The sequence below is a fragment of the Dendronephthya gigantea genome, unplaced genomic scaffold, assembly GCF_004324835.1.
Source record: "Dendronephthya gigantea isolate DGI-Jeju-01 unplaced genomic scaffold, DenGig_1.0 000001F, whole genome shotgun sequence".
NCBI lineage: Eukaryota > Metazoa > Cnidaria > Anthozoa > Malacalcyonacea > Nephtheidae > Dendronephthya > Dendronephthya gigantea.
In genome coordinates this window covers 1,203,295-1,231,268 of record NW_021163011.1, presented here as the reverse complement: position 1 = coordinate 1,231,268, position 27,974 = coordinate 1,203,295, and the positions used below count along the sequence as shown (strand labels likewise).

Genomic DNA, 27,974 nt, shown 5'->3' with positions numbered 1-27,974 from the left:
AACAACTTGAACTGGATAAATCTCCCGGTATAAATATTCATAATAAAATACCCATGCATGGATAGAAACGTTACTTAAGGCGCCCATTATATATCAAATATAAACCCCAATACAAATACCGGTTTTTCACTTGCTATAATTTGCTTTTGTTCTGCTTTTTAGAGTACTTAGCTGCAACCAGAAAAAGTTGACCAAAGACAAAAAAAGCAATCGCTTTGCGCGAAAAATATCGCTAGTGGAAAACTTGCTTCAAATCATGTTACGTCATATTATTAGTGTATATACGTCTCGGGAATTGTGATTAATACCGCGTTTATATATAGTTAAATTGTTTTGGTACGTGTTACATCAATGTAAAAAATTTGCGTGCATGCCGTATTCCTGGAACTAGTTTTTCGTCAGGTATATCAACAAAGCAACCATAAGAATAAGGACGTTTGCAGCCAGCTGGTGACATCCAGAGGAAGTTTCGCATTCGGGGCCTGAAAGAGAGTAAGGAGAACGATTATATTAATTGTACGTATAGAAAAACCAAGTTTTTACGCGGTCGCTGCTTGTCGCCACCCGAAAAATGGCAAAAAGATGCCAAATAATTACCAAGCACAATCCGTGAAGCCTTTAGGATAGACTGGCACTGATACCTAGGGCCGGTCATATTATAAATTGAAATAGAGTATTTCGTTAAGAATATAGCGGTGAAACTGCATTTCCCGTGCTAGGCTGATATAAATAACGATATACTTGAATGCAGGGTTCTTGAAACACTTTAAAATACCAGTAATCTGTCTAATACAACAGGATCGGTCTGGCGGTTTTTTCCCGAATGTTCCGGATATCGCATTAAGGCATACATGAACCTGTGGGGAGAAAAATTCCGGCTCCAGTGGAATGGAATATATGTCATATTCCACTTACCGGCGCAGCTTTCTTGGGGCCAGGGATTTGGATCAACGGGGTCATCTTCCTTAACATCTTTAACAGCTTTACGTTGCTCTGCACTCAAATATCCAATTGCTGCTTCGCTGATCATATTTACCTGAGTTGAGTCCATTGAACGGAACTGTTCGGGGCTAAAAGCCTTGCGGGGTAAAATAAAAATTCGCGAGTCTTGATTATGTATACAACCAGCATTATGCAGCCAGCATAACTGCATTATACAGCCATGTCGTCAGCGTTATACAGCCACTACTATTTTGGAGTAGGTATACATAAAGTTTCGAGTAATTTTAGCCGATGCCATGTTAAACTTAATATTGTTATTGTTAAACCTACAAAGTTTGTAAATTTTGTAAAGTTAATTAAAATTAATATATCCTGCTGAAATTCATATTGTTAATTTAGAATCATTTAATAGATGGTAAATAAGGCGAAGAAAAAGTAAATCAATTAACGCAATTTGTTCGCTGCAAAAGGAAAAAAACTTTTTAATGTCAACCATGCAAGATAGTTGAATTTCGTGACAAAAAATGGCGTCGTATATATTTATAAACAAAGAATTGAAGAAACTGGCAATCGCATAGGGACCATATAGGCATTGTTTTTGAGGCGCAGAAAATGGATTATTCAAATATTAACCCTTTCCTCTTTGGTTTTTATTATAATCTAGTATTTAAAATATAAAGAAGAAAAAGAAAATCTTTAATAAGATACAAACTTTTTATAAAACAGTGTATTGTTTACCTGCAGGCTTTTTGTATCAAGTTCTTGAAGTACTTTGGGTTTAATGGCGTCAACAACCGAAGTTTGTAACTTATTGATATCCTTATTTTTCAGACCACCTAAAACATATGGAAATATCATTACTCTATTCTGCGTTTACACCTTCATTTCCACTTTCCACCGATCACATGCAATTATAGGACGTCTGAGACAAATGGTCGTTCTTAAGTTAGCTATGTGTTCAAATAGTTGAGGCTTCAGATTGCATCAAGATTAAAATTATTCTTAATATACCTCATTAAGCAGTATTCGTATATATGTATATATATATATATATATATATATATATATATATATATATATATATATATATATATATATATATATAAATATATATATATATATATATATATATATATATATATATATACACCCATTTGCAAAAACGTTGGCCGCAGATAGATAGATAGATACTCGAAATCTAATTAGAAATGCATATGTTGTGTAATATGATTGAAATCCCATGCAAATGTAATCATATGCAACTCTAATTAGACTTCGAGTATCTATATATCTATCTATCTGCGGCCAACGTTTTTGCAAATGGGTGTATATATATATATATATATATATATATATATATAGCCTATATATATATATACATATATGTATATACGAATGTCCCCAAAAGATGAGAATACAGAAATTATATCATTGTCCCTAAACCGCTCTTAAATGCGCAAAATTTGATGAATGTATAATTTTAAAACTGTGTTACAACAATTATTCTTTCCTTTGTCAGTTGATCTCCTGGACGTCCTTGTAAGTCGAATATATTATAGTAGTAGGAGTTGTTTAAAAATTCAAAAAGCTAATATCCATGCATCTTGAGGTTTAGCATAGCGCTCAGACATTCTAATTGCGACCATATATAGGAAAATTAATATCATTTTTTTGCGGAAGTCCACAACGGTATAGCGGAAATTATAATAAAGTGTGGTGATGACCAATTTGTGGAGTGATATATAAATAAGATTTTTGAAGTGATAAAAGAGATTAGGATTTATCACAACAACGATACTTGGCAACAACGTCCCACAACAACGAAAATTTATCACAACAACGGTCTTTTGCATATTATTTAGCAAAAAAAAATTCTGTAAAACATGTTTATTCTTTGAACCCGAACCGTTAATGTGTCGTGAACGTTATACCTGTCACCGTGAATTAAAAGTAAGCTTTGTGCAGTGATGGAATTTACTTAGAAAAATCCCTGCGGTAATGGCCTCATCCCTAGCAGAAACTACACCAATATTCCTTTCACCGTAGCAAACGAAAGACTTACGAATTATATTTCCGAGTTCGCTGACTTGAGCCTTTTCCCACAGGTTAGATGAACCCCACACTGATTTGGCTTTCTCGGCCAAAGCATCCAGCTGTTCCTGCGACAAGTCGTCAATTTCCGCAAACAGTTTAACACAAAACCTAAGAAACAATGGTTCTATTTACACAAATAAACGAGATTCAGATTCAGACGAAAACTTAACTGGACCAAAATTGAAGCAAACCAAAGTTACCAAACCTGGCGTAAACCAGAAAGTTAGAAACCAGACCCAAAAAATTATTTTGCGTACTGGTAATCTTCGATCTCAATTGAATGAGAAAGAAACATCACCTTATTTAAATTCAGACCAAAGGCAGAATAGATTATGATCTATATTAGAATATTATTAAGCAGAATATATTATACGATCCATATTAGAAACTATGCATTTCACAGTGTGACAATAAAAAAATACTTACTCAAAAGCTTTCTTGCTTAGAAGTCTGATATTCGTAGGTTTCAAGACTTTAGCCAGATAACCCAGGCTCGTGTAGCACTCGGCACAATTTTGTTTTGTTAGGAACTCTTGGATCTTAGGCCCCAGCTCGGCGAGCTTAATAAAGAACACGTAAAACGTAGCATAGCAATAACGTTTTGACCATGAATAGGCATAAAATAATGGACGCTCGTTTGTAGGGGCCAGTTGTATCAAGCCCGTTTAGCTTAAACGGTGGATAAGTTTAAAATAGAAAGCAAGTTTGCCGTTTTATTTAACAAGCGAACAAAATGTTTTTAACGTTAATACGAAGCTACTGTTTACAACTACATATTCAGTGCATAATATTCAAGTTGACTCATTCAAGAGAGTTGTAAGAGGGTTATTTAATTTTGACTTATCCATGCACCATTTAAGCTAAACGGGCTTGATACAACCGGCCCCTGCAATATAAATGTTTTTCATAAAGATGGGCGACGTACAACTGTTCTGTTGAAAAAAATATGTCCGAGGTTTTCAAGAAGTTTTAAGGAGACCTAGCTAACACACTATGTCATGGTAAAGTTTAAAACATTTTTCAACAATACAAAACTTTACGATAATAATATAGCGCATGTCTCTTCTTCAGTAATTTTACCTGTTCCTTATTCCAGCCTTTCCATTTTCCAAGGGCGGCAACAACGTCTATATTATTAATTTCAAGCTTTTCCAAATCTTCAGGTGTTAAACCCAAAACAATTCGTCCTAACATTTTCAACTGCTCTGCGACGAACTTCTTTGCATCCGATTTAACAAAGACCTCTTTTGCTTTTTGCGCCAAGGCTTTGAGATTTTCGTCCGTCAAATCGAGACGTTCGCCCCAGACGCCCACCGCTTCCTTGAATAGATCTTCAGATAGGCGTTTAATTTCCGCTGCATCGAGGCCTTTCACGAGAGATCCAAGCTTTCGCAATTGTTCTCCTGTCCATTTGGCCACATCACCTTGTTTCCAATGTTCTTTAGCCGCCTGGATCAAAGCTTGTGCCTGCTCAACCGAAATATCGAGATCACCAAGTTCTTCAACCATTTCATCAAAGGCGTCCTTGCTGATACGACGAAGTTCACTCGCGCGTAGTGTCTTTAATGCAGGACCCAAATCACGCCATTGAGAGGCTAACCACTTGCCCACATCGCTTTGTTCATAATGCTTCTTCGCTAGTTCTACAATCTGCCACAGACGACCGTCACTCATGCCCTTTATGCGAGTAATTTGATGCAAATTGTCGAGGAAACCCTCTTTGGTTATTTGTTTGAAAACAGCGAGGTTAACCCCTTTTAGTAAGTTTCCTAATTCTGCAACTTGTACGCCATTGAGAATGTCTGTTCCAGTTTCATTCTAGACAGGCAAAGAGAATAATATCACAGGTCATAACTTGTTGTATATATAGAATTCTTTGAAAAGCATTTCAAAGCATAGGTACTCGGATCCTGGACATTTGTAGAGATGGCAATGCCCTCATTGCCAGCATTTTTGAAAGGGTGCCTTTTGAAGTCAGATGAATCATAAACTGTAATGATGGCGACTAAAAAAACTACGATCCCACGAATTTGTATAGAATGTAAGGATTGAAAAAGTATAAAATATAAATTATAAGATGCATGGTGATGTGGTTATAATATAACCAGGGAACAGCGTGGCAGCGTCTTCAAACAACTTAGCATCAAATGTGGTATAACAACTGCCTAAAATAGACAAAACACTTCTTGACATTTCGACCTGAGGGCCTTTGTCAGGAGCGTTAGAATAACTCAGGTCCTATAACTGAAGGCCCTTAGGTCGAAACGTCGAGAAGTGTTTTGTCTATTTTACGCAGTTGTTATACCACATTTGATGCTAAGGTGATGTGGTTTTCATGATTTTCAATATTGGTATGAAATGGTCCGCTGTTTAGCAAAACCCCGGTGCAATAATTATTATACACTAATAATTAAACTGTACCTTAATAAGCTGAATAGCAAGGTATGCCCGAGAACGCACTTTATCTTCTGAAATATCGAATTTCTCGCCAAGACTTCTAATAGCGATGTGTAGAACGTTCTTTGGCAGCTGTTCCAATTCTTTCAGGGCTAGGCCCGTCACAAATTCGCCCAGTGCATTTATGTCGGTCTCAGTTAAATTTGAGAAATGAAGATTATTAACATCCCAATATTCGCGCACCCGCTTCATGGCAGCGACGATCTGAAAAATTGTGAAAGTTCTGTGATTTTTTAAAAAAGGGGGGAAACTAGCTCTGTTAATTTCAGTCGTATAATGAATGGGCCACTTGCATAATAAAGCAACTTTTCACTTAGGCGACAAAAAAATACTTCCAAAAAGAGCATACTAAACTCAGTACAATTGCCAACTTTGGCTGCGTAATATTGCAAAGAACCGAAAATACAGCCAAGCGAAGTTGAAAAATTTTGTATACTTTTGTATCATGATGTCCATAAGTGTGTAAGTAAATTGGTTATACACTTCCGCCCGTAATGGCATATACAGATGTTGTGACCATGGCATAGCTAATAAATCTTAACCATTTCAGACAATGTGATTTGGAATGGTTAATTTGCATACAAGCTGAAAAGGTGTATAAGCATTTAACCTGCTAATATATCTATATATATATATATATATATATACCTGTCCGCGACTCCATCCCGTGTTTTGTCCAAGAACCTCCATGACGTCTTCAATTCCTCTGACTGACAACTCGCGCAAATCCTCTTTCGCCAATCCAACAACAATTTTTCCTAATTTCTTTAAGTTCCGGAAACCCCATACCGGCTCGTCATTGTTATCTGTATCATTAAATTCTCCCCATTCTCTTTTGATCCGCTGCATTAACTCCAACGTCTGTATAATAGTTTTACGAAATGTAAATAAAAATGAACTATTGGACGAGGTCGAGCAAAATAATCTTTTCATCTTCAATTATAGAATTAGTTTTTTCCTGCTCTCGGCTAAAACTGAGGGATTTTCTTAGGAATTTGTTTACAGTTAAATAGATTGTCTTCAAAAATATTTTGGCCTCAAAATATTAGGCGTAGAGAACATTGACGGCGGTATTACTTATTTATAAAGATGTCGTGTTTTTAGCGTTTAGTTTCAAAAAAGGCGCTCGAAAATCATTTTTAAAAACCGCGATGCATATTGTTTACAAAATTGCATGACAGCCGATAAACCGTTTAGACAGATGTGCACGCTAAAATTAATATGTATTAGCATGCAGTTATTTCCAGATAAATAAACCAATCAAAATTTAGAATAGCTAGTATAAAGTGAATCATAATTCTTGTTTTGTCCTCTCTCTGAAGATCTCTCATGAACATCCAGTTTCTAGTTTATGCATGTATATACAAACAACCAATATCCAGTAAAACGACCGTATGTTTAAAACTACATCTTCTCTCGTACCTGGGTCACATCCCAGTCGATTACACCAAGCCGTTCCAAATCACCAACAACATTTTTTATGTCCGTTTCATTTAGTTCCACTCTGGTTAAAGCTGTTGCGAAACTCTTCAAGATCCCGATTTGATTTGCGCTAGGATTTTCCTTATACTGAGGAGAGAAAGTAATAAATCAGATGTTATAAGAAATTCTCTGGCGGCTCGCAAAAAATCATATGCATCGGTAGTGGCGATAAAGTTTATCGAAGTCTAAGTCGAACTGGATCCCGAAATTAGATTCAAACTCGAAGGTGGTTTCCCCCCTATCATTATGCATATAGGAATAAATGTACGCAATAAAAGAGCTGCTAATGCATCGATACGAAACCTGCAGTATTAAAAAGGCACCCATTATATATAAAATATGAAAAATACTCGGTTCTCCAGTTCCAGTATCAACTCATGGAATCATTTCATATGCTTCGGTCTGTACAGCTTAGGAAATTGCTTGCTTGAAATGGTGACGGGTTGCTGCATGCATGTAAGAAATCTTAATTTAAATTTAAGCCTTTTTTGTTTATAAAATTGAAAAGAATTTTTGCAAGTTTTTGAAGCATTGCATATTTTTGGGTGACTACAATTAAAACACTCACTATCAACACTCAACAAGCTGTTGAATTACGCTTATCTGAACTTGTGAAAGTAATTATTCATGAGAATAAATTATTCGTGAATTAGGTCACATGCATGCACACACCCTGCACACCCCATATAAATTAGATGGATAAATATGCAAATCAGTTACAAACACTAGTGGTTGTAACGGAAAATACAGCTACTTGTCCATGTAACTGATTTGCATATTTATTAAATCTTATTGATTGCAAATTCATTTCACAAGTTATTTACAACACGGGCGCTCGTGTTGTAAACATTACTTACAAAATTTCATGATAATTTTATTAAATGTAAGTGAGGCAAATGCCTACTTATGCATTTAACCCCCAAAATGCTTGATCATTGTATTTTCTAGCTATAAGACGTACTTTTTAACGTAATAATGTAAACATTTAGATACCTGCATAATTTAGACACTCTATATTGACTTTGAACACTAATATCCCCACGAAATAAAGATATCATTGTTGTTCATGCTTGATTTATACTTTTTATTGCAGCATTATTTTGTAAGTTTCTTTACATCTCCTTTCTCTTATACTTATTTTTTTGGCTACCCCACCACTTTCTCTTTAGCCCCAATACCCGCTATCTACAATAACTGGTCCCTAAACGGGGGGGGGATATTTTCTATTTTAGTGCTCCTTCGAGGTCGGTACGATGTAAGGGCGTAGCCAAATATCCTAGGCCTGGTAAAGTATCTTGAACGCGCTGCGTTATTGCGCATGCGTGGTAGTAAACAAGCTAGATGGACCAATCAGATTTATTTAGCCAGAGCCTTTTTAGCATTGGAAATGAGATTAGGTGTGTCAATAATGCGTTCGACGCGACTTTGATTCGACGTTTTGAAAGGCCACATAAGGTAATATCGCAAAAATAATAAGCTGTGATGAATCCCACCGACGGCTTTCAGTATATACCTTTACGAAAACTAAGAACGCGACACGCTCGCCCAGATGTAAACAACGACGGTTATATTTCGCGAGAGGACTACGATCTTGGGGTAAAGAAAGTGAATGACAATAGCAAACCAACTGAAGAGCGAGCTGAATCATGCCACAAAGCATTTATGTACGCCGCCGATGCTTTCGGATTCGCTGCAGGAGTAAGAATTTTTTGGGAAGAGAAGCAAAGAAAGCGAACTTGAGAACATCGTACGAGGAACAAAAAGTCATATCTAACAATGTTCACAACCAAATCTATGAGTCCATCGATAAAAGCCAAGATGGGCACATTTCGTTGCAGGAATTTAAAATCTATTTAAAAATGTTTGCTCCTGGTATGCCAGATGACGCCGCCGTCAAATCTTTCAACTTGATTGGTGTGAACGGGAATGGTCAAATAAGTCGCAAAGAATTTCTTGAAGTATCTCTGAAGTACTTGCATGATTTTGAAGAAAACGAATCATCCAAAGTATTTCTTGGGCCATTAGCAGATTGAATTAAGTGGACTTTCGTTCTATTTGAGACGGACAGCCTTTTCGTCACAGTAGAATGAATATTTTGAAGATATAGACTCTTTGTACAATGATTCATTTATGGAAATTTCTGGCATATAGACCTGCATCTTGATAAACACATTCTAAGATCGGTGGATACATTATTGATCGGTAGATATATTATTGTACTATTTGTGTATTCATGTCTTAGATATAATATTCTGAATAAAAAAGCATTGCTGAAAACTTGATACGACAGTGAACATTTAATATAAATCGTCGAAGTGCACCGAAGGGCGTCAGCGACGTTGCATGGAACTATTTTTGGAACTAAACTCTTTAAGACTTAACGAGTGAAGTTATCAAATTTAAACAACTTAGAGGAAAGTCTGATTTAGATTTTGATATGTTACAGTTACAGAATAATTTTGCAATTAGCCTATTTGAAACATTTCACATTCCTGATTGAGTTTTAATAACAATGTACACACATTTAAAGCCATGCATAATTTAGACACTGTATAGACTTTGAACACTAATGCCCCAGGCAATACAGATATCATTGTACAGTTCATGCTTGATTTTTATCTTTTATCAAAATTGTATAATTTCCAGTTTACATCTACCTTCTCTTACTTATTATTTTGACTATACCCCACCACTCTGATTCTCTTTAGCCCCAACCCGGCTATATACAACGACCGGTCTCTAAATGAGGGGAAAATATTGACGCTGTATTGATTTTAAACACTAATGCCCCAGGCAATACAGATATCATTGTACAGTTCATGCTTGATTTTTATCTTTTATTAAAACTGTATAATTTCCAGTTTACATCTACCTTCTCTTACGTATTATTTTGACTATACCCCACCACTTTAATTATCTTTAGCCCCAACCCCGCTATATACAATGACCGGTCTCTAAATGAGAAAAAAATATTGACACTGTATTGATTTAAACACTAATGCCCCAGGCAATACAGATATCATTGTACAGTTCATGCTTGATTTTTATCTTTTATTAAAACTGTATAATTTCCAGTTTACATCTACCTTCTCTTACTTATTATTTTTACTATACCCCACCACTTTAATTATCTTTAGCCCCAACCCCGCTATATACAATGACCGGTCTCTAAATGAGGGAAAAAGTATTTACTATTTTAGTGCACGCATGTTTCTTTGTGGCCGGGATGATGGTCTCGATGATGGTCAGGTAGCTAAGCCTATGCATGACAAGCATCAATAATAATATTATTGTTAAACGGTTATTGTTCTACGCGAGGTAGTAGGATCTTAACAATTTTTGACTAATGTTCTTAATGTTCTCTTCTTGCTTTGCTTTTTCTTCTAGTCTTCGTCGTTACTGTCGTGTCTTCTTAGTCTGTTCCGTAATGTTGAGTTTCCTAACGTTTCAAATGACTTTTACTCCGTTAGTCAACTGAGGATTCTGTTGCTGTGCACATCCTTTCATAATAAAATTTGAGAGGATCTTGTAGACGCCATATACAAAGTGGTGCAATCCACACTATCCAATCAGCGTTGTAGGTTACAAGTGTGGGTTGGCGTTTGAAGCTCAGTTCAGCTCTCGTATTTTGTTTTGTTGACGATCTATGTTAATCGATCTATGTTGAAACTTGTTCACAACTTAAAGTACAATTACCAAATTATTACTCTGTGAGCCATATCTCAAAACTTCGAATTAAGCTTTTCGTGACCTAAGACTTTAAGTGCTTAAAGCAAAAATATAACAAAGAAACGATTGACACAAACTAGTATCCGCCTAGAACTTATGTTCTTGAGTCGTGACACTTGAACTTTGTACGACAGTACAATTGTTTGGCAGGAAATCCCATGGGCTGTCACCTCATGAAAGGAAAAGTAATTTTGTGATTCGAAGGGTCATAATAATATTTACTTTAAACGTCATTTTATGTGACATGTTCCCCAAGTAATTTCCTCGTCGATATTGACCTTGTAACATTATGCAGCATGAAATTTTCAAATATCCTATAGGCCCGGTGAAGTATCTTCGATTCAGTGGGCGACGTTATATTCAGTCATGTAAATATACAAAAACAAAAGTTCTGTTTTTATTCATGGTTATTAGTAATAAGATCTTCGGTGCATGATAATTAATTTAACATATACCTTATATTGCACGGAGACATAATAGCTTCTTAAGAAGTGAAGTTATCAAAATGAAGCAACTTCCAGCAGTTAATTAGAGGAAAGTTTCGATTTCGATTTCGACATGTTACAGTTGTATTTTACGCGAAAATAATTTTGCAACGATTTAAAACATTTCGGGGGGTGTCTACTCTGAACAAGTTAGCCTGTCTCTATAATGATTCTGACTGCATGGTCTGCTTAATCAGATGTTGAGGTTTACTTCAAATAACTAAACTGAATTGTGTTTAATTGGTACATATTTTCTTAAAAATTATCATCTTGAAGAAAGTATCTTTCCTAACGAACAGTCGAACAGTCCTCTAGCCAATCACATTTAAACGCGCTCTGGAAATATCGCGCACGCGTGCCAGTACACGAGGCACCTTCGACCAACCAGCTTCATTTATGAAGAGCAACCTCCCTTATTGCGTTCGACGCAACACAGGTTTGACGTTTAAAAGGCTATAGGAGAACAAGTTTAAAAAAAGGCGAAATGAATTCCACCCGACCCAAAATATTGCGAAGAACTGAAGGCTTTGTGTGACGATGTTCACAATCACATCTATGATGCTATCGATACAAACCAAGATGGGCACCAACCTCGTACCCAGGGTCTCTTTACTCTACTCGTGGGGAGGGTAAAGACCCTGGGTACGAGGTTGGATGGGCACATGTAAATTCACAATAAACTAAAATGACTAGATTCCGATATATTTAGGTTTATCAGTATTATGAGGTTTATTTATGAGGTTTATATTATGCGATTAGCGACAAAGTTTCCATGTTGTGTGACATTGCACCATGCACATTACTAAATTAGATCACAATGTATCTGATCATGCATGTAGTCACGCTATAAACACGCACGCACGCAAAGGTATGATTGTATGTAGCTTATTGCTATTAACTTAGTGTTATATGTGCATTTATGTCTAATGAAGATTTTAACTTGAAAATATGAAACAACTTCATGAATTTTGTAAAACTGTTTGAAATATTTATAAACTACTCGATTAAAAATGGTGAAAAATGTGCATAGTTAAATCCCCCTAGGCAGAATATCAGGCTGCGGGGAGAAGTCCAAGGAGGGTTGCCATGAGATTACTGAATAATCGCTGTTTTCTTTGTTTCAAACAAAAAAATCAAACGGCCGACCACAAGAATGTTTGGCTTCTTTTTTCAGTAATCTGGCGACCCTGAGTCCAAGTTGCAGTCCGAAAAGACGTCGAACTGCATGTTCGGAAATTCATTCGAATGTTTTTAAGTTCAACGAAAAGAATTTAATTTATCACTTATTTATTAACGCCGGTGGAGATGCATGGTGTGGTGAAGCTGCCGGATTGCCACTTGGCCTGGCTTTCTTTTCTGAAGCCTTTGTGAAAAAAAGTGCTGTATTATACATGCACAAATTGTCATATATATTAGAAACGACCAATTTAGGGACAAGTGAAGGGTAAATGCGTAATTCACCGACCCAGTAACAGTAACTTCAACGTGTTGATCGAAAATAGTCCTTTTGCATTGGTTCTGTGTTTGTCATTTTGAGTCCGCTAGTGACCCTTGCTTGTGCATCTCTAATAAAATCTGAGGGATCTGTGCACGCACTCTGCAAATTAGGTTGATCTCGGGTTAACGGACCGAGAGCGTGTCCAAGTTGCTACACATTCTCGCGAGGACCATTTCAACAACGGCGGCAAAACCGGAAATTTACGTTTGAGCCCGAGCCGGCGCTTCGGAGGGTACTAATTCCGCCCGAATACACCCTGGAGCGATTTTGTGAATTAGGCGCATGCGCCGCGAGTTTAAGACGAGAAAACATGTGATTGGCGAAATCTGAATTCTGTTTCGCGTCAGCATAACAGCCATTTTAAAACATATGATCTGAATAGCACAAGAGTAATTAAGCATTTGAAATAATAGTTATTTACATTATGAAATATATAAAGTAGAAATATGATACAGGCGAGGTAATACTCGATGAATTAAATAATTATTTACAACAATTATTGACAACATAACAGAATACAAGATATGCATAATAAGTAGAACAACAAGTTAATCTTTGTGTGGTGATTACTTTCATTTATTAAAACCAGAGTAGCGTTAATTACCATGTATGTAATTTGTATTCGAAAAGTTATTCCTAATCACATTTCACGTTTTCTCCTTGCAGATTTGGTACTTTTTACATTCGTAGCATTGGAAAAATATTCGCACATTGAGAGCTAGAGTGGTACTTGATAATCTTATATATTGCATCAATCCTAATGGAGTTTTTCGTGACGCAAAGACTTAAGTGCTCGACAGGGCAAAATGTATATACAAAAGGTTGATATGCACGAGAGCCTGCATTATGCTTGTTTTTGAGCTTAATATGAGCAAGTTACGTAAATGTTACAAGCTACAACGCGATAATTTTTGCTTAAAAATGGCAAGTTTTAGACAAACAATATAGGCTGTAATTTACACTTAAAGAACCTCACAGTTCTTCCATTAAGCTGTCATACATGAGGAGAAATGTATAATAAGTGCTTTCTTGGTGTCGGAAATTATATTACTTAGACGTGGCCAGTGACTATAACAAACATCACTACCCTGGGAATGAATCTTTATTCCCTCTGCATCCTTACAATAAATTCAATCTTATGCATGTTTTATATAACTAAACACAAAGTCTTGCGTAAGACCCCCCTTCATGCGTAATCGATCTAAACGATTAAAGCCTCATTTTTTTCTTGGTTTTGACAGAAGTATTTATATAACCTAGTCTCTCAAGTGATACATTCAAGAACTTCAATTTTGCCATTAAATTTAGCAAGCTTGCATGCGTCATTCCATAAAACGTGAGTTATTTTTTGTCTTCCTTCGGCTGCATATCCCTCTCTCGGTTCCGTTGAAACTTTAATTCTTTAAATTTTTCATTATTTATAAAATTGCTTAATGCTTATTTTTATTTCAGTAACAAAGAGGTTTTCTATCAACAATAATTTCAAACTCGTCATCGCGCTAAGAGCTTCAATATTCCGGGATAAAGACTCTGCGTAGTTATTCCCATTTACACCTTGTTTATAGTCATACAATGGATCATTCAACGAACATTTGCCGTTACGGATTTACATGCTTGCAAGTCGCCCCAAAAATGGTTCGTGCAAGACTGAAATGCATGTACGAACGACATTTTTTTAATATTTGTCACTCCCTCTTATGCCTCTCGCACTTAAAAGTGTAGCGTAGATATTGTCCTTGCGTGCCAGTTAACGACGCCCGATCGACCAATGAGATCCATTCCCAAGACTCTTGTGCATGGACAAAGCCATTTCATTTATAGTTTTGCGAACGACGTTGGGAGTATCATTATTGCATACGGCGCGAGTTGAATTTGCAGCATTAAAGGCTACGAGATAAGTAATAACGTCGTAAATATTAAGAATTTAGCTGCGATGAATCCCACCGACTCCCAGATAGCTTTTCGCCTACGTAAACTAAGAACACGATACGCTCGCCTAGATATAAACAACGATGGTTATATTTCGCGAGAGGACTACGAACTCATGGCGAAAAAAGTAAATGAATATAGCAAAGCAACTGGCGAGCGGGCTGAATCATGCTACAAAGCATTTATGTTTGTCGCAGATGCTGTTGGATTTGTCCCAGGAGTTAAAATTCCCAGGGAAGAAGCGGCGGTGAAAGCGAATAATATGATGTTAGCAAAATCGCCAGAGGAAAAAAGAGCTATGTGCGAAAATATTCACAATCAAATCTTTAATGCCATCGATACAAACCAAGATGGGCAAATTTCGTTGGATGAATTCGCAGTCTATTTCAAAGTAATTGCTCCTGATACACCAGATGATGACGTGGTCAGGTCTTTCGACTTAATTGATGTAAACAAGGACGGTGGAATAAGTCGCGAAGAATTTTTCGACGCACATATAGAATATATATGTGGCTTTGAAGAAAATGAATTATCCAAAGTATTTTTCGGGCCATTATTATAGACTGAAATAAAATTACGTCAATTGTATTTGAGACAGACTACTTTCTTTTGATATAGCAGTCACAGCTAGTAGATGAAGATTTTAGAGTTGAGGTTTTAATACAATAAACAATGACTTGCAAGACAGGCAACATTTAGACTTGGATTGTATGCATGAACGCGGCACGGGAACAGTATTTAGGTAATTGTATTGATACGTATATCTTTGTGTATTTGTTGGTTTTCGCAATGATTTTGAATGAAAAACTGCAATTAGGTGAAACAGCTCCTTTATAGTTTACACGGAGTTTTTCAAACCCATTACAACAGAGTGGAGGTGTGCGGTGGGCATGCATGTGACACCTTTCCATCTACCATGGTCGCAGTAAATTCATACATTGATGCTGTCATGTTTGAATGAACTAAGTCGGATTAGTATCAAATGTGCATGGTATAACAAATGCCTAAATAGACAAAACAATTGTCATACTACCATTTTCATACCAACTCTCCTGACAAAGGCCCTCAGGTCGAATGTCGAGAAGTGTTTTTGAAGAAAAAAAAATTATTGTATTTCATTCTGTCTGAAAATGACTTTGAAATAAAGTCGAAAATTTACAGTCTCAACCTGTGTCTTGCTTGATTCATATATTGTGACTCTCAAGATGTGACTCTTGTTGATTCGGAATTTGTTTTTTACTTTACGGTGTTTGGCATGTGTGTATTTCCAGTTATAAGTTCTCTGAATTAGTACCCCCGCGCACGTGCATGGCATAGATTGCAAAATTTTTTGACTTACCTTCCGAATGAAAGCTCTTGCAACAGCACGGCACAGGCGGCGGTACTTGGCGACTTTCTTTACAATTATTATTTCCGGGAAAGCAGCTGTGACGACGAGTGAAGATAATCGACCGATATCAGAAGACAGAAAACCATCTAAGACTTTTTGCATTGCGATCAAGTCGTCGCTTTTAATATCCTCAAGCTAATAAATAAACAAAACATATTTTCTGCAGGTAATTGTGCCGTGCCACGTGTGTGTTGACCCATACATTTAGTCAATATAAGGCGAAGTGAGATACAATGCCTGGAGGTCTTTATTCTATAGGCAAAAATTGTTTTAGTATTATTTCAAAGTTGATGGAATATAATTTCACAAACGTAAACAAATTTCTCGACATTTCTTTATCTGTCACTTGACAAAAACAACTCGCGGCCATTTTGAAAAATCCGCTAAGGTGATTATCGGTAATAATCCTTTCATAAAACCAATATACCTTCAAAACATACCTTTTTTATTGCTTTGATCTTCTGGACAATAATTTGCGCCTAAATTAAACGGACGAAAAGTCTCTATCAGCATCAATATTATTACCATATCCTAAAAAAATCTTATATATAGGCTGGTAGATTATAATTGTAATCGGAGATGAAAACGTCTTAAGAAGAAAATATTTTTGCTGAGATGCAGAGGCAAGCACGAGCACAGTTGGCTGTGTCACCTCATGACATTAAAGTAAACCCGCAGCAATTCTACACAATTACAGAAAATGCGCCCAATGAATCAAACGTGAAAACGATAAACGTGATCTTATACCTCCCCCTAACCCGTAGTAGCGCCCTTGCAGTGTCATTTTCCTTTACTAGGCTCCAGTTTGCAAGTGACCTTATTTCTCCTCGCCCACAAGCCCATTAGTAACGCACTTGCATCCACTGACGTTTTCCTCTACTACGTGTCCCAGTTTGCATGTGACCTTACCCCCCCCCCTTGCCCAGTGGTAACGCCCTTGCATTGACGTTTTCCTTTACTAGGTATTCCCAGTTTGTAAGTGACCTTATTTTCTCCCCTGGTCCAGTAGTAACGCCATTGCAGTCACGTTTTCCTTCACTAGGTGTCCCCAGTTTGTATCTGATCTTACTTTCCCCAAGCCCAGTATAGTAGCGCCCTTGCAGTGGCATTTTCCTTCACTTGATGTCCCCAGTTTGCAATTATCTCTAGAAATCAGGTCTCTGCAGCATATACAGACGTACCTGATCCACATGCACTTCCACATCTTTAAGGTATTTCAAAGCTTTGTGTAACGTTGTATTCCCAATTTTCTGTAATTCCGATGGCAACAAAGCTACTGTGGCATGACCGAGTCCCTTCAAATTTGCAACTGACCACTTATCAGGATTTCCCAAGATTGCCTTAACCCTCTTCACCCATTCACGGGCTTTTCCTTCATCCCAATGGATCTTGCCAATTGCGTTTAACGCTCCCTAGGAACCATGATAAAAAGGGAAATTAATTCCATCGGACTAATGAGTGCTTCACTGATCAGTTATTTGACGGCTGGTCAGAAATAAATGTTTGGACGCTATGGTACACAGGAATGAGAAAATGAAACGAATTGGGTTATGTCCTCCAGGTAGGCAAAAAGACGTTATCTATGACGTTATCTATGACGTTACACGCGTGAAACCAAAAGACATAATGAAAGTAAATTATTTGCCATATATAACCTCAACTCAAGTCAAATAATCTAAATATACGTAACATGTAACATATAACTTATAACATGTAACATTTAACATGGAACATTTAACATGGAACATGTAACATGGAACATGTGATACAAGTGATACAACATATAACATGGAACATATAACATGTAACATTTAACATGGAACATTTAACATGGAACATGTGATACAAGTGATACAACATACAACATGGATCATATAACATGGAACATTTAACATGAACATATAACATGGAACATATAACATGGAACATATAACATGGAACATGTGATACAAGTGATACAACATATAACATAAAACATGGAACATTTAACATGGAACATGTGATACAAGTGATACAACATATAACATATAACATGGAACATGGAACATTTAACATGGAACATTTAACATGGAACATGTGATACAAGTGATACAACATATAACATGGAACATATAACATGGAACATTTAACATGGAACATGTGATACAAGTGATACAACATATAACATATAACATGGAACATTTAACATGGAACATTTAACATGGAACAGGTGATACAAGTGATACAACATATAACATGGAACATTTAACATGGAACATTCAACATGGAACATGTGATACAAGTGATACAACATATAACATATAACATGGAACATTTAACATGGAACATTTAACATGGAACAGGTGATACAAGTGATATAACATATAACATGGAACATTTAACATGGAACAGGTGATACAAGTGATACAACATATAACATGGGACATATAACATGGAACATTAACATGGAACATGTAACATGGGACATGTGATACAAGTGATACAACATATAACATAAAACATGGAACATTTAACATGGAACATTTGACATGGAACATGTGATACAAGTGATACAACATATAACATATAACATGGAACATTTAACATGGAACATTTAACACGGAACAGGTGATACAAGTGATAAAACACATAACATGGAACATATAACATGGAACATTTAACATGGAACATGTAACATGGAACATGTGATACAAGTGATACAACATATAACATTTAACATGGAACATGTAACATGGAACATGTGATACAAGTGATACAACATATAACATAAAACAGGCAACATGCAATATACATACAACATACAGCATATGTACAACATACAACATATAGCTCAGGCGCAAGTTTCCGTGCTACAAATTACACTACGTACGATATGGCAGATTTTTACCTTAACGGTGTTGTCAATTAACATAGAAATATCCTTCTTTTCAAGTCCTTTTATCAGTTGGCCAAGGTCTTCCAGTTTCACGTCATCCCACGAGTCTACCTTGCCCCAGGCCTCTTTTATTTTGGATACAAGAGCTCTCGTTTGCGGAACAAAGTACTTGTTGTCAGAGAAAACTTTTACAGTCCGGCCAACCTATGAATAATGCAAAAACGAAATATAAGAAATGCATTTGGGCGAGTACTTCGCGTTCTAATAAAAAGGATATATATGCTCTGTGTATAATTATTTTAATAATATTAGTCCTATATATATATATATATATATATATATATATATATATATATATATATTATATATATATATATAATATATATATTATATATACATATATATATATATTATAATTATTTAATAATATTAGTCCATATATATATATATAATATATATATATATATATATATATATATATATATATATATAATATATATATATATATATATATATATATATATTATATATATATATATATATATATATATATATATATATATATATATATATATATATATATATATATATATATATATATATATATATATATATATATATATATATATATATATATATATATATATATATATATATATATATATATAATATAATAATTAATATTAGTGCCTCAGTACCCATGCAGTGATATATCTAAACGCTTACTTATCACGGAACTATATTCTTAGCTACATTTCTGGAAATTCGTCATCAATCAATCACGCATAATGCTACGATGTGGGCCACTTTCCTCTCCCTGGCAAAACAGCCGTGCTATTCCATAGGAGCCATATTACATTGAAGGTCATGAAGAAACTTATATTACATTTACAAATTATTATTTACCACTTTTGCAGAAATTTTCAACATCTGAGTGGGAGGAATAATCTCGAGAACTGAACATATTTTCTGGACGGTCGCATCATCCCAGCCGGAAATTTCACCAAATGCTTTCTTCGCCGGAACGAGAAACGCGCGTTTTTGGTCACCGTTAAAAGGAACATCACAGAGAATGTTTTTGCTAATAAATGAAATAGAGGTTAATCGATATTTAACGCAGCACGCAAGCTTCTAGGCACGGATAAATAATCTAAATTTGGAATATAAAAGATTTCACCTCTGGCGAAGTGCTGCGCCGGCGATTTCTATTATTTCGGAAGTTTCCAATCCTGCAAGTAATTTATCCATTTCATCGAAGGCCTCTTTGGTCCAGTCGCTAAGATGTTCTCCAAACGTGCGCAGCCCTGCCAGGGCAAACTCGCGAAGTTGATCGTGGTCGAAATCGGCATCCAGCTATAAATACAAGCGTACATGTACTTTAAATCAGCTATGGGTAACAATAGTATAATATTGATAAAAGGGATAACTTAAGAGCAAGTGCATGAAAAATAGGCAACCCAATCATTGTCTTTCAGCAAAAATAAATACAGCATTGAAAGGCTATAGTATTCCATAAACAGAGTAATTCAAAGGTAACATCATCCAATTTTAGAGTAGTTTTATTCGGTCTATTTTTCTCTCAGAGTGGAATAACACTAAAAAAGCCCTTTCAGATAATTCCATGCACCTTTAGCTAAAGAGCGCATCAAAAAGTCAATCTCGCAATATTTATGCGATACTTTAAAATAGTTAAGATAACAGATTAGCTTCACAAATAAGTGCAATGCTACAGCTAGGGTGTATAAAAAAACTTAAATTCATTTGAAATCACATTTCTGTTAAAGCATAGAGCGTAATTTACCACTACTTGGTCGAAATTATACATTAAAAATTCATTCCAGGATGTTTCCAAAACGCACTTTGAGTGGTTCATTTAGAAGAATAATTGTACTTGAAACGCCAATGAAAGGCTATTTGCAATATCAGAACAGCGTCCCGAAAATACGCTGGAGCCTGAAATACGAATAACTTCTACATTGCACTGCTTTGGACACGTATTTTAAAACAATAAGAACCGCATTTTAGAACAATAAGATCACTTATCATAACTAATTCAAATTTTAAAGACTGGTGTTGGTGCTGCGAGTGCTTTTATAATCCATTCTTTATTAAAGAGAGTTTTCTTCAGAAGTGGTTGACCAAAACCATACTGCGTATTAGCAACATGGAAAGACTTACATTTAATTGAACAAGAGACTCTTTAAACGTTTTTGTTGGAATTTTCGTTAGGATATTATGAAGATTTTGCTTCGTAAAGTACTTGAGTCGATCAGTAATTCCTGTTAGCTGGCCTGTGGTCATATGTTCTAAACCTTCCTGTGGAGTGAAAATATATTCGATCAGTACGTTTTGTTTGAAACATATGTTTCAGAATTCAGAAAGACTCCTATATATAGTCGGGTATACCTGTAAGGAACCAAGTACGTCCTGTGGGATTTCCAATAATTCGTCCACCGTCAGTTCAAGGAAACCTATGGCAGTTTTTAGTTTTGCTTTTATAGAATCCTTCAAAGCTTCAAAACCTCGTGCAACTCTGAAATTACAAAAGGGTTGATAAATGAAACAGCGAGTCGCCTTTTTGGAAGGTAAATATGGGTACTCAAGATCTTATTACTCCAAAAGTGAAACGCATGTCCAAATCTTCCATCCGACTGCCGAACGATTTTAAGACACAGGACGCAAGTTCGGGAAATGTTTATCAGCTGGTAAATTTCCTAGCGATTTGGTTCATATGGGGTCCGCCTTGCAACCTCTTAAAATTGAACTTGCTTGCGGTTTTAGCCTTCCGCGCATAATTTTCATTGTAATGCATGGATAATGAGATTTCGTGCATATTTAATGTTGCAGGCATTTGACAGAAAACTAACAATAAAACTAGTTGCATTTTTAGCGATTGCAACATGAATTAAATTTGCCTTGCAGCGTTTTCTTTTCGCTATTTTCTTAACTTATTGACTGTTGAAATTTCCTTTTCAGCCTATTACAGAGTCCGAGGAATTTCAACGAAAGCGATGCTTGTCACATAGAATAAAATATATGTATAACTTACGATTCAGTCAGCTTTCGGCCAAACAGTATAATATTGATAAAAGGGATAACTTAAGAGCGAGTGCATGAAAAATAGGCAACCCAATCATTATCTTTCAGCAAAAATAAACGCAGCATTGAAAGGCTATAGTTTTCCATAAACATGCTTGTCACATATAAGAATAAAATATATGTATAACTTACGATTCAGTCAGCTTTCGGCCAAACATTTTGACATAGTCTGAAAATAAATAACCCGTGATTTAAGTGGATGTTGGAGCTTTCATATAGGTTACCATATGCCCAAACTTATATATGGCTTTCGTCTTAGGTCATAGATTCCAGTGATAGTCAACACGAATTGACACTCGGTGATTGGAGAACTTTATTCTTTCATTGTATTTTTTAGCTTTGTGTTTGGCGTATCAATGGCTCCCACCAATGATGCATAATCGTCGGAACATCTCAAACAATAATTTTAAAAATAAGGTACGAAAAAAGATCCACGCTATGACGTGGGTTGCGGAGTTTCCTGATTGGGCATCAACCAGGCCACAACCAGTGAAACTCCTGCCAACGGTGCGCTCATCACATTTGTGTGAAAAGACTGGTGTCTCAAAAGCCTTATATGTACTTGCGATATTTGAGTGGTATACTCTACCTATGGCGTCTTTCGCTTCACACGTCTTGATAACCGCATAATATTTGGCTCTGCATTTAAATCGTTCGAAAAATCCAGCACTGCCGTAACCACAAAGGAAGTGGCATTTGTTAGGAACGTTCTTCCTGAAGCAACAAGATTCCGCTGAGTCACCATCTACAAAAGAAAGAACCTGAAGTTTTACTGGATGTTAAATACATTAGAAAGAAAATGCTGCTGATTGTTTTCTTTTGCTTCGCTGAATGCTAAGGATTCTTTAGGGTGAAGCGCTGTACGAATTTCTAACCTGTGAATTGTGCTGGTCCAAGCAATAAACCTGAAATTATACGAAAAACAAAGATATCATTCTTGTAATTTTTCATAGAGAATTTATAGTATTAAGAAATTATAGTATTGACAGTTTGTATGAGTTATTATATTTGTAGGAAAGCGCTTTGCATGCAAAATAACAAATTCATGCATGTGTTATCGATACTATATACAAATTATTATTACTATTTATTATATAATATGCAGTGTTTTATTGACGAATCCGCCATTTTGAAAAGCGATAATAACACATGTGCGATTATCGTGTTTGATCCACCGATGTGGAATCAGGAAGGGGGAAAAAACTTTTCAAAAAACCCAGTTTTTTATTAAATAATGAACAGAATAATACATGCGCGAACAAGTGAGATATCTTTCTGAACACGAGAAATAAATTCCATATTTCCGCGCATCCATGTATTATTCTCTATATAAAATTACAAAGATTATTGAAATTTTGGCATAACATTGGGCGAGCGACCGAGTATTATACGACGCCATCGGGTATTATACGACGCGATACTGCCTGAGCGGAAGTTTTCAAAATGGCGGACAGTTGTTTTGGGCCATGCCCATGGCTATTTAGGATACGTACCAAAAAGTACGAATTGTGGAAAGAGGACTGGGACGGACCCTAACCCCAGTCCTCTCTTCACATTTCGAACTTTTGGGTATCCTAAAAAGATTTTGCCATTGTTTTTGTCAGTAATGTAATGAAAGCGAAAAAATAGCCTAAAATTATTCTGAAGCAAAAAAAAAGCTTTGTAGAACGGTGGTTAGAACACAATTTCGAATAAAACATCGTCTCAGATATGAAATTTAAGACTTGAAATTTATCTGAAAACAATATTTTACTTATGATATCAGTCTTGTAATTTTGCTTGGTGATTTCACAATAAATAAATTAGCTTGTAGTATTTCACTAAAGGCTGCTTTCCACTAACGCGTTTTTTATACGCACGTACACGTACGGAAAATTTTAAATGCTTTTAAATTTTTATTATTTATAACATCTAGGTCAACTAATGCATACTAAAATATGCAGAAAACTAAGTTGCTTCGATTTATTCACTTAGTTTTTTCAAAGGAAACATGTATAAGGATTTAAACTTTTACGTGCGTGTACGTGCGTATGAAAAACGCGTAAGTGGAAAACAGCCTTAAGTATTGCACGGATGAAGGCCCGGGTTAACGGACCGAAACCTTTAATAAATACTTACGTGATGTACCTGCAGGCTAATTCATTTAATATTTTACTTATTTGCAAATATCGCCTTATCGGTTTTCACCGTCAGAAAATAAAATTTACACCTTAAATTTAATTCGGCTGCATGGTTGTGCAACATTTGTCATGTGCCGGCAAAATACACATGCAGTATAAACATTAGACTTGTGCAAGACTTAATTGCACTAAGAACAGGGTCAACAAACTGTGTCATTATAACAACCATGCTGACTTTGCTATTATCATAAATCATCCACATGAGTTACATTTAGTTTGTCTCATGCATATGTTGTTTATATAATTATTCACTATCAATTCTTTCTGTATCATTGTGTCATTGTATTAATTATTAATATTAAACATTTTTTTAAAAAAGCACACTTAATTGTAAGTCAAATTGCATTTAATGGCTACAATATTATTTTCTTAAACGTTTGTTTGTGGAAACACCGCGTGAATTTAGCAGTGAATTTGTTTAGAGCTTTCGGCCCGTCTGGTCTGCCGACTGCCATCATCATTGCAAATCAAACTTTGATACTTTTTTGCGCAAAGTTTGATTTGCACTGATGATGGTCAGGCTTACGGACCTACTTAGCAGACTGGATAGACATGGAAATTTTTTGAATTTTTTCGATTAAACAAAATTAATATTAGCTTTAAATTTTGCGAACTGGTAAACTGAGCAGAGCGATGTGGTAAGTGAGAAGATTGAGTTTTTGCATGATTTTGCTTATGCGTGATCCTCCGAAATCGGCTCATTGGTTATTTCTTCGCGCCAAAAAAATTGTCAAATGAGTCCAATTGGTTGGATTGATCAGGTCAAATGATATTCGCGTTCGATGTCATGCATATTGGATCTACACGGATGCATTAATTGCCATTGGAGCGCCAGTTTGACGTCATTGTTTTACGATCCCCGTTTTCTATGTTTCTTGCCGAAACCTTATTCTTTTATTTTATTATTATAGCTTTATCGTCGTTTAATCACAAAAAATGCTCTAGATTCAAAGCTGAAAACATATCTAGCGAATCGGTGAAAGCATGCAAAGCTGTTTGGCTTAGTCGTTTATTTATTCATAAATTCAAATAGAAAGTATCGCCTGCGAGCAGAAATTTAAAGTCGGATTTTCTAATGAGTAATGTCGATGTTAACACAAGGCCATAAAAGTACAGTGGCGTAGCCAGCCTGACGATTTTGTCCCGCTATGTAAATTTCGAGTTATTATAATTATTCATTTCTTTAGAAATCTGTTGTTTTCACAGTCAGTGAACACGAGAATATTAGCATAGCGGGACAAATCGACAGGCTGGCTACGCTACTGTAAAAGTATGGAAAAAGTGTCGGTATCGTGCGGATTTGACTCACAAAAATACGGGTTTCTTATTAAGTTTAATGAGTTTAATTTGAGTTAAAGTATGTAGCCTTGTAGGCTTCATAAAAACTATTTATACGAAACAATTAATAGGGAATCTTCCGAGATTATAAGATACGGCTTCCATTTGCAACATAAAGGGCAGGAAATTTCCCACGAACGGTCCAGTTCCACTAGCCGCTTTGTAGTTGCGCTATCGAAATGAAAAATCAGTCTTGGCCGTATAGAAAGAAGTTTGAAGATCATGGAAGACCAACCAGAACAAACATTTTCGTATTTAAAAAAATGTTTTAAAAATGTTAAAAATGTCATGCAGGCAAATAAATATTATTTAGGAAAACAAAAAATAGGTTTTCGCCCGAGCGTAACGACCGTGATCAGATATCATATGGTGCCGATTTGTAAAATGTAAATAAATAAATAATCGATGGCGATGTTCTTGAATTTTTTCTTCGATACCAATATTTCGATATTTTCCAATAACGCCAATTACGCAGCAGCTAGATGTATGCATAATTACATATTCAGTTTACCAGTTATCCAGCCCCTAATAGTCTTCCAAAATATGATGCAATGATATAATATCAATGTTTGAACAAGTTGTGGTCATGCAATAATCATCGATAAAATAAACAAGAAAAAACTTTTATTAGTTTTATCAGTAATCAATCTCGAGGATTCGAGTCGTTAAGGCCATAGGCAGCCCAAAATTGGGCGATATTTTTTCGCGCGAAAAAATATGTTAAGGCTAGCCCTCTTCAAATGTTTTTTTTTTATATTCACTCATCCATTGTGCCTATGGGATTTAAAACCATTCTTTTATTAAAAAGTTTCACACAGTTGTATACAAATAATATTCCACCGTATTCTCTGAAGGCTCAGAGAAGCTAACAAGTGCAATACCTTTTACTGAAGGCAAAGTTCCATTTAATGCATTGCCACAGTGCTGGAAGTTAATAATAGTTGCTCATTGTCACATTAGATATAGTCAAATTTTACAAAATGCCACCAAAATGCTTAACCTATTAATCAGCTTAGCTATGACCATCTTACACATTATACCACAAGCCTGTCTTATATGTCCAATAATTTATTTGTCAAAGGTGATTGATTAGCTATATAGCTACTGCACATTAGTCGAAATTGCATTGAGACAGCTATGGATAAAAGACAATTTTCTCAATTTACACAAATTTTCACAATTTTCTCAAATACAATATAAGACATAAAATAGTGCAAGACATAACTATTTTTAAAACATCAGTATATGATTGTCATCATGTGCACAGAAAGTATTGACGAAATACAAACTCAGTTCAGGGCCATAAGACAGTCAGGGCCGTAGCTAGAAGCTACATGCTATCATCTTATGCTTGACTGATTTATTTTAAAAGCTTTTGTTCCTATGGTATATAAACATAATGTGCAAACAATATGCACCCCCCAATTAAACAGTCTTAAGCTATACAGCCCTAAAGACAAATTCCATCACAATTTAAATCCTTCTTTTAATAATAAAAGCCAAAATATTAAAAGACAAGATGATATATAATGAAGCTAAATCAATATAAGTAAATTATAAGAGCGATACAAAATGGACTATAATAAATGGTAGCTTATAGCCCTGGACTTTATATAATGCTGAAAAAAAATTAAATTAAGATTTTACAACATTGGCAATGCTCTAACTTGAATTCTAACCACAATAGGTGCTATGCTGTATATATTGTATATGTATTATTGCTTTTATTTTTCATTTACCTTTTCATTTTGTTTAAATGTTAATTAATTCATTATTTAGGCTTGTTCACAGGATCTACTGTATTTCTATCGGATCCACTTCACTTCTGAAGGATGTTTGAATATCAGTTGATTCAATAATCATATTATTATATATAAGGCAATGCAGTACTGCATTGTCAATAACAGAGTAAACGCACTTCATTCTATACGTTAGAAGTAAATTGGACCGACAAAATTGGATCGTGTAAGCAGGCTTTAGACATTTTCTTGAAATATTTTGCTACATTTATACCTACATTCGATTGCATGGATACTCGACGTGAAGTTACTGAAGTTTTCGCATTAAATTTTCAAATATTTGCAACAATTAAATAGGTACCCTTTCCAACGTTGTTTAAAGTACAACTAGTTTTGCCTATTCTGAAGTTTATAAAATACATACCAACTATACAGATCAAAGCAGCAACCATGAAGGTCGATAAAGACGTCATATTATACTACAAAGCTATGGCGTCTTTTTGGAATATTGATTATCTTTTAAAAGCGATAAAGCGTCTTCCCAGACGACAGGAACCAACGCTGACTCGATAAGTGAAAGACTGGAAAGCCAAAGCCTATTATTGAACTAAACTTTGAACGTTACTTTGCAATGTTTATTCTAATAGCACGGAAGTGATTGTCCGGAAGTCAATTGAGTGAAAGATCTGAATATTATGGAAATCATTTTGAATCACATGCTTGCTAAATTGTTGCGT

At 35.5% G+C, this 27,974-nt stretch overlaps 1 protein-coding gene across 1 annotated transcript; it reads right to left on the bottom strand.

Annotated features, from left to right (window-relative positions):
* Positions 1 to 20: 20 nt before the first annotated feature.
* On the bottom strand, positions 21 to 27,856 carry LOC114526165. Its single transcript, XM_028547690.1, has 21 exons — positions 27,662 to 27,856; positions 22,856 to 22,885; positions 22,570 to 22,725; positions 22,113 to 22,149; positions 21,288 to 21,414; positions 21,060 to 21,197; positions 20,059 to 20,234; positions 19,788 to 19,962; positions 18,894 to 19,085; positions 17,188 to 17,418; positions 16,447 to 16,485; positions 15,956 to 16,141; positions 6,916 to 7,062; positions 6,142 to 6,354; positions 5,458 to 5,697; positions 4,117 to 4,854; positions 3,463 to 3,596; positions 3,005 to 3,144; positions 1,681 to 1,778; positions 916 to 1,078; positions 21 to 482 (listed from the first exon to the last, which is right to left on the bottom strand). Exons 1-21 carry the CDS (start codon positions 27,708 to 27,710, stop codon positions 388 to 390), a joined length of 3,504 nt encoding a protein of 1,167 aa, XP_028403491.1. The 5' UTR covers positions 27,711 to 27,856; the 3' UTR covers positions 21 to 387.
* Positions 27,857 to 27,974: the final 118 nt, after the last annotated feature.

Bases quoted from the DNA above. Each gene is read 5' to 3' on its own strand.
- LOC114526165 (XM_028547690.1), bottom strand. From the start codon at position 27,710: ATGACGTCTTTATCGACCTTCATGGTTGCTGCTTTGATCTGTATAGTT. The intron at 19,086-19,787 runs GTAAATAATAAT...CATTATTCATAG, and splicing joins TGAAAATTTCTGCAAAAGTG to GTTGGCCGGACTGTAAAAGT. The intron at 483-915 runs GTAAGTGGAATA...ACTCTCTTTCAG, and splicing joins GCCCCAAGAAAGCTGCGCCG to GCCCCGAATGCGAAACTTCC.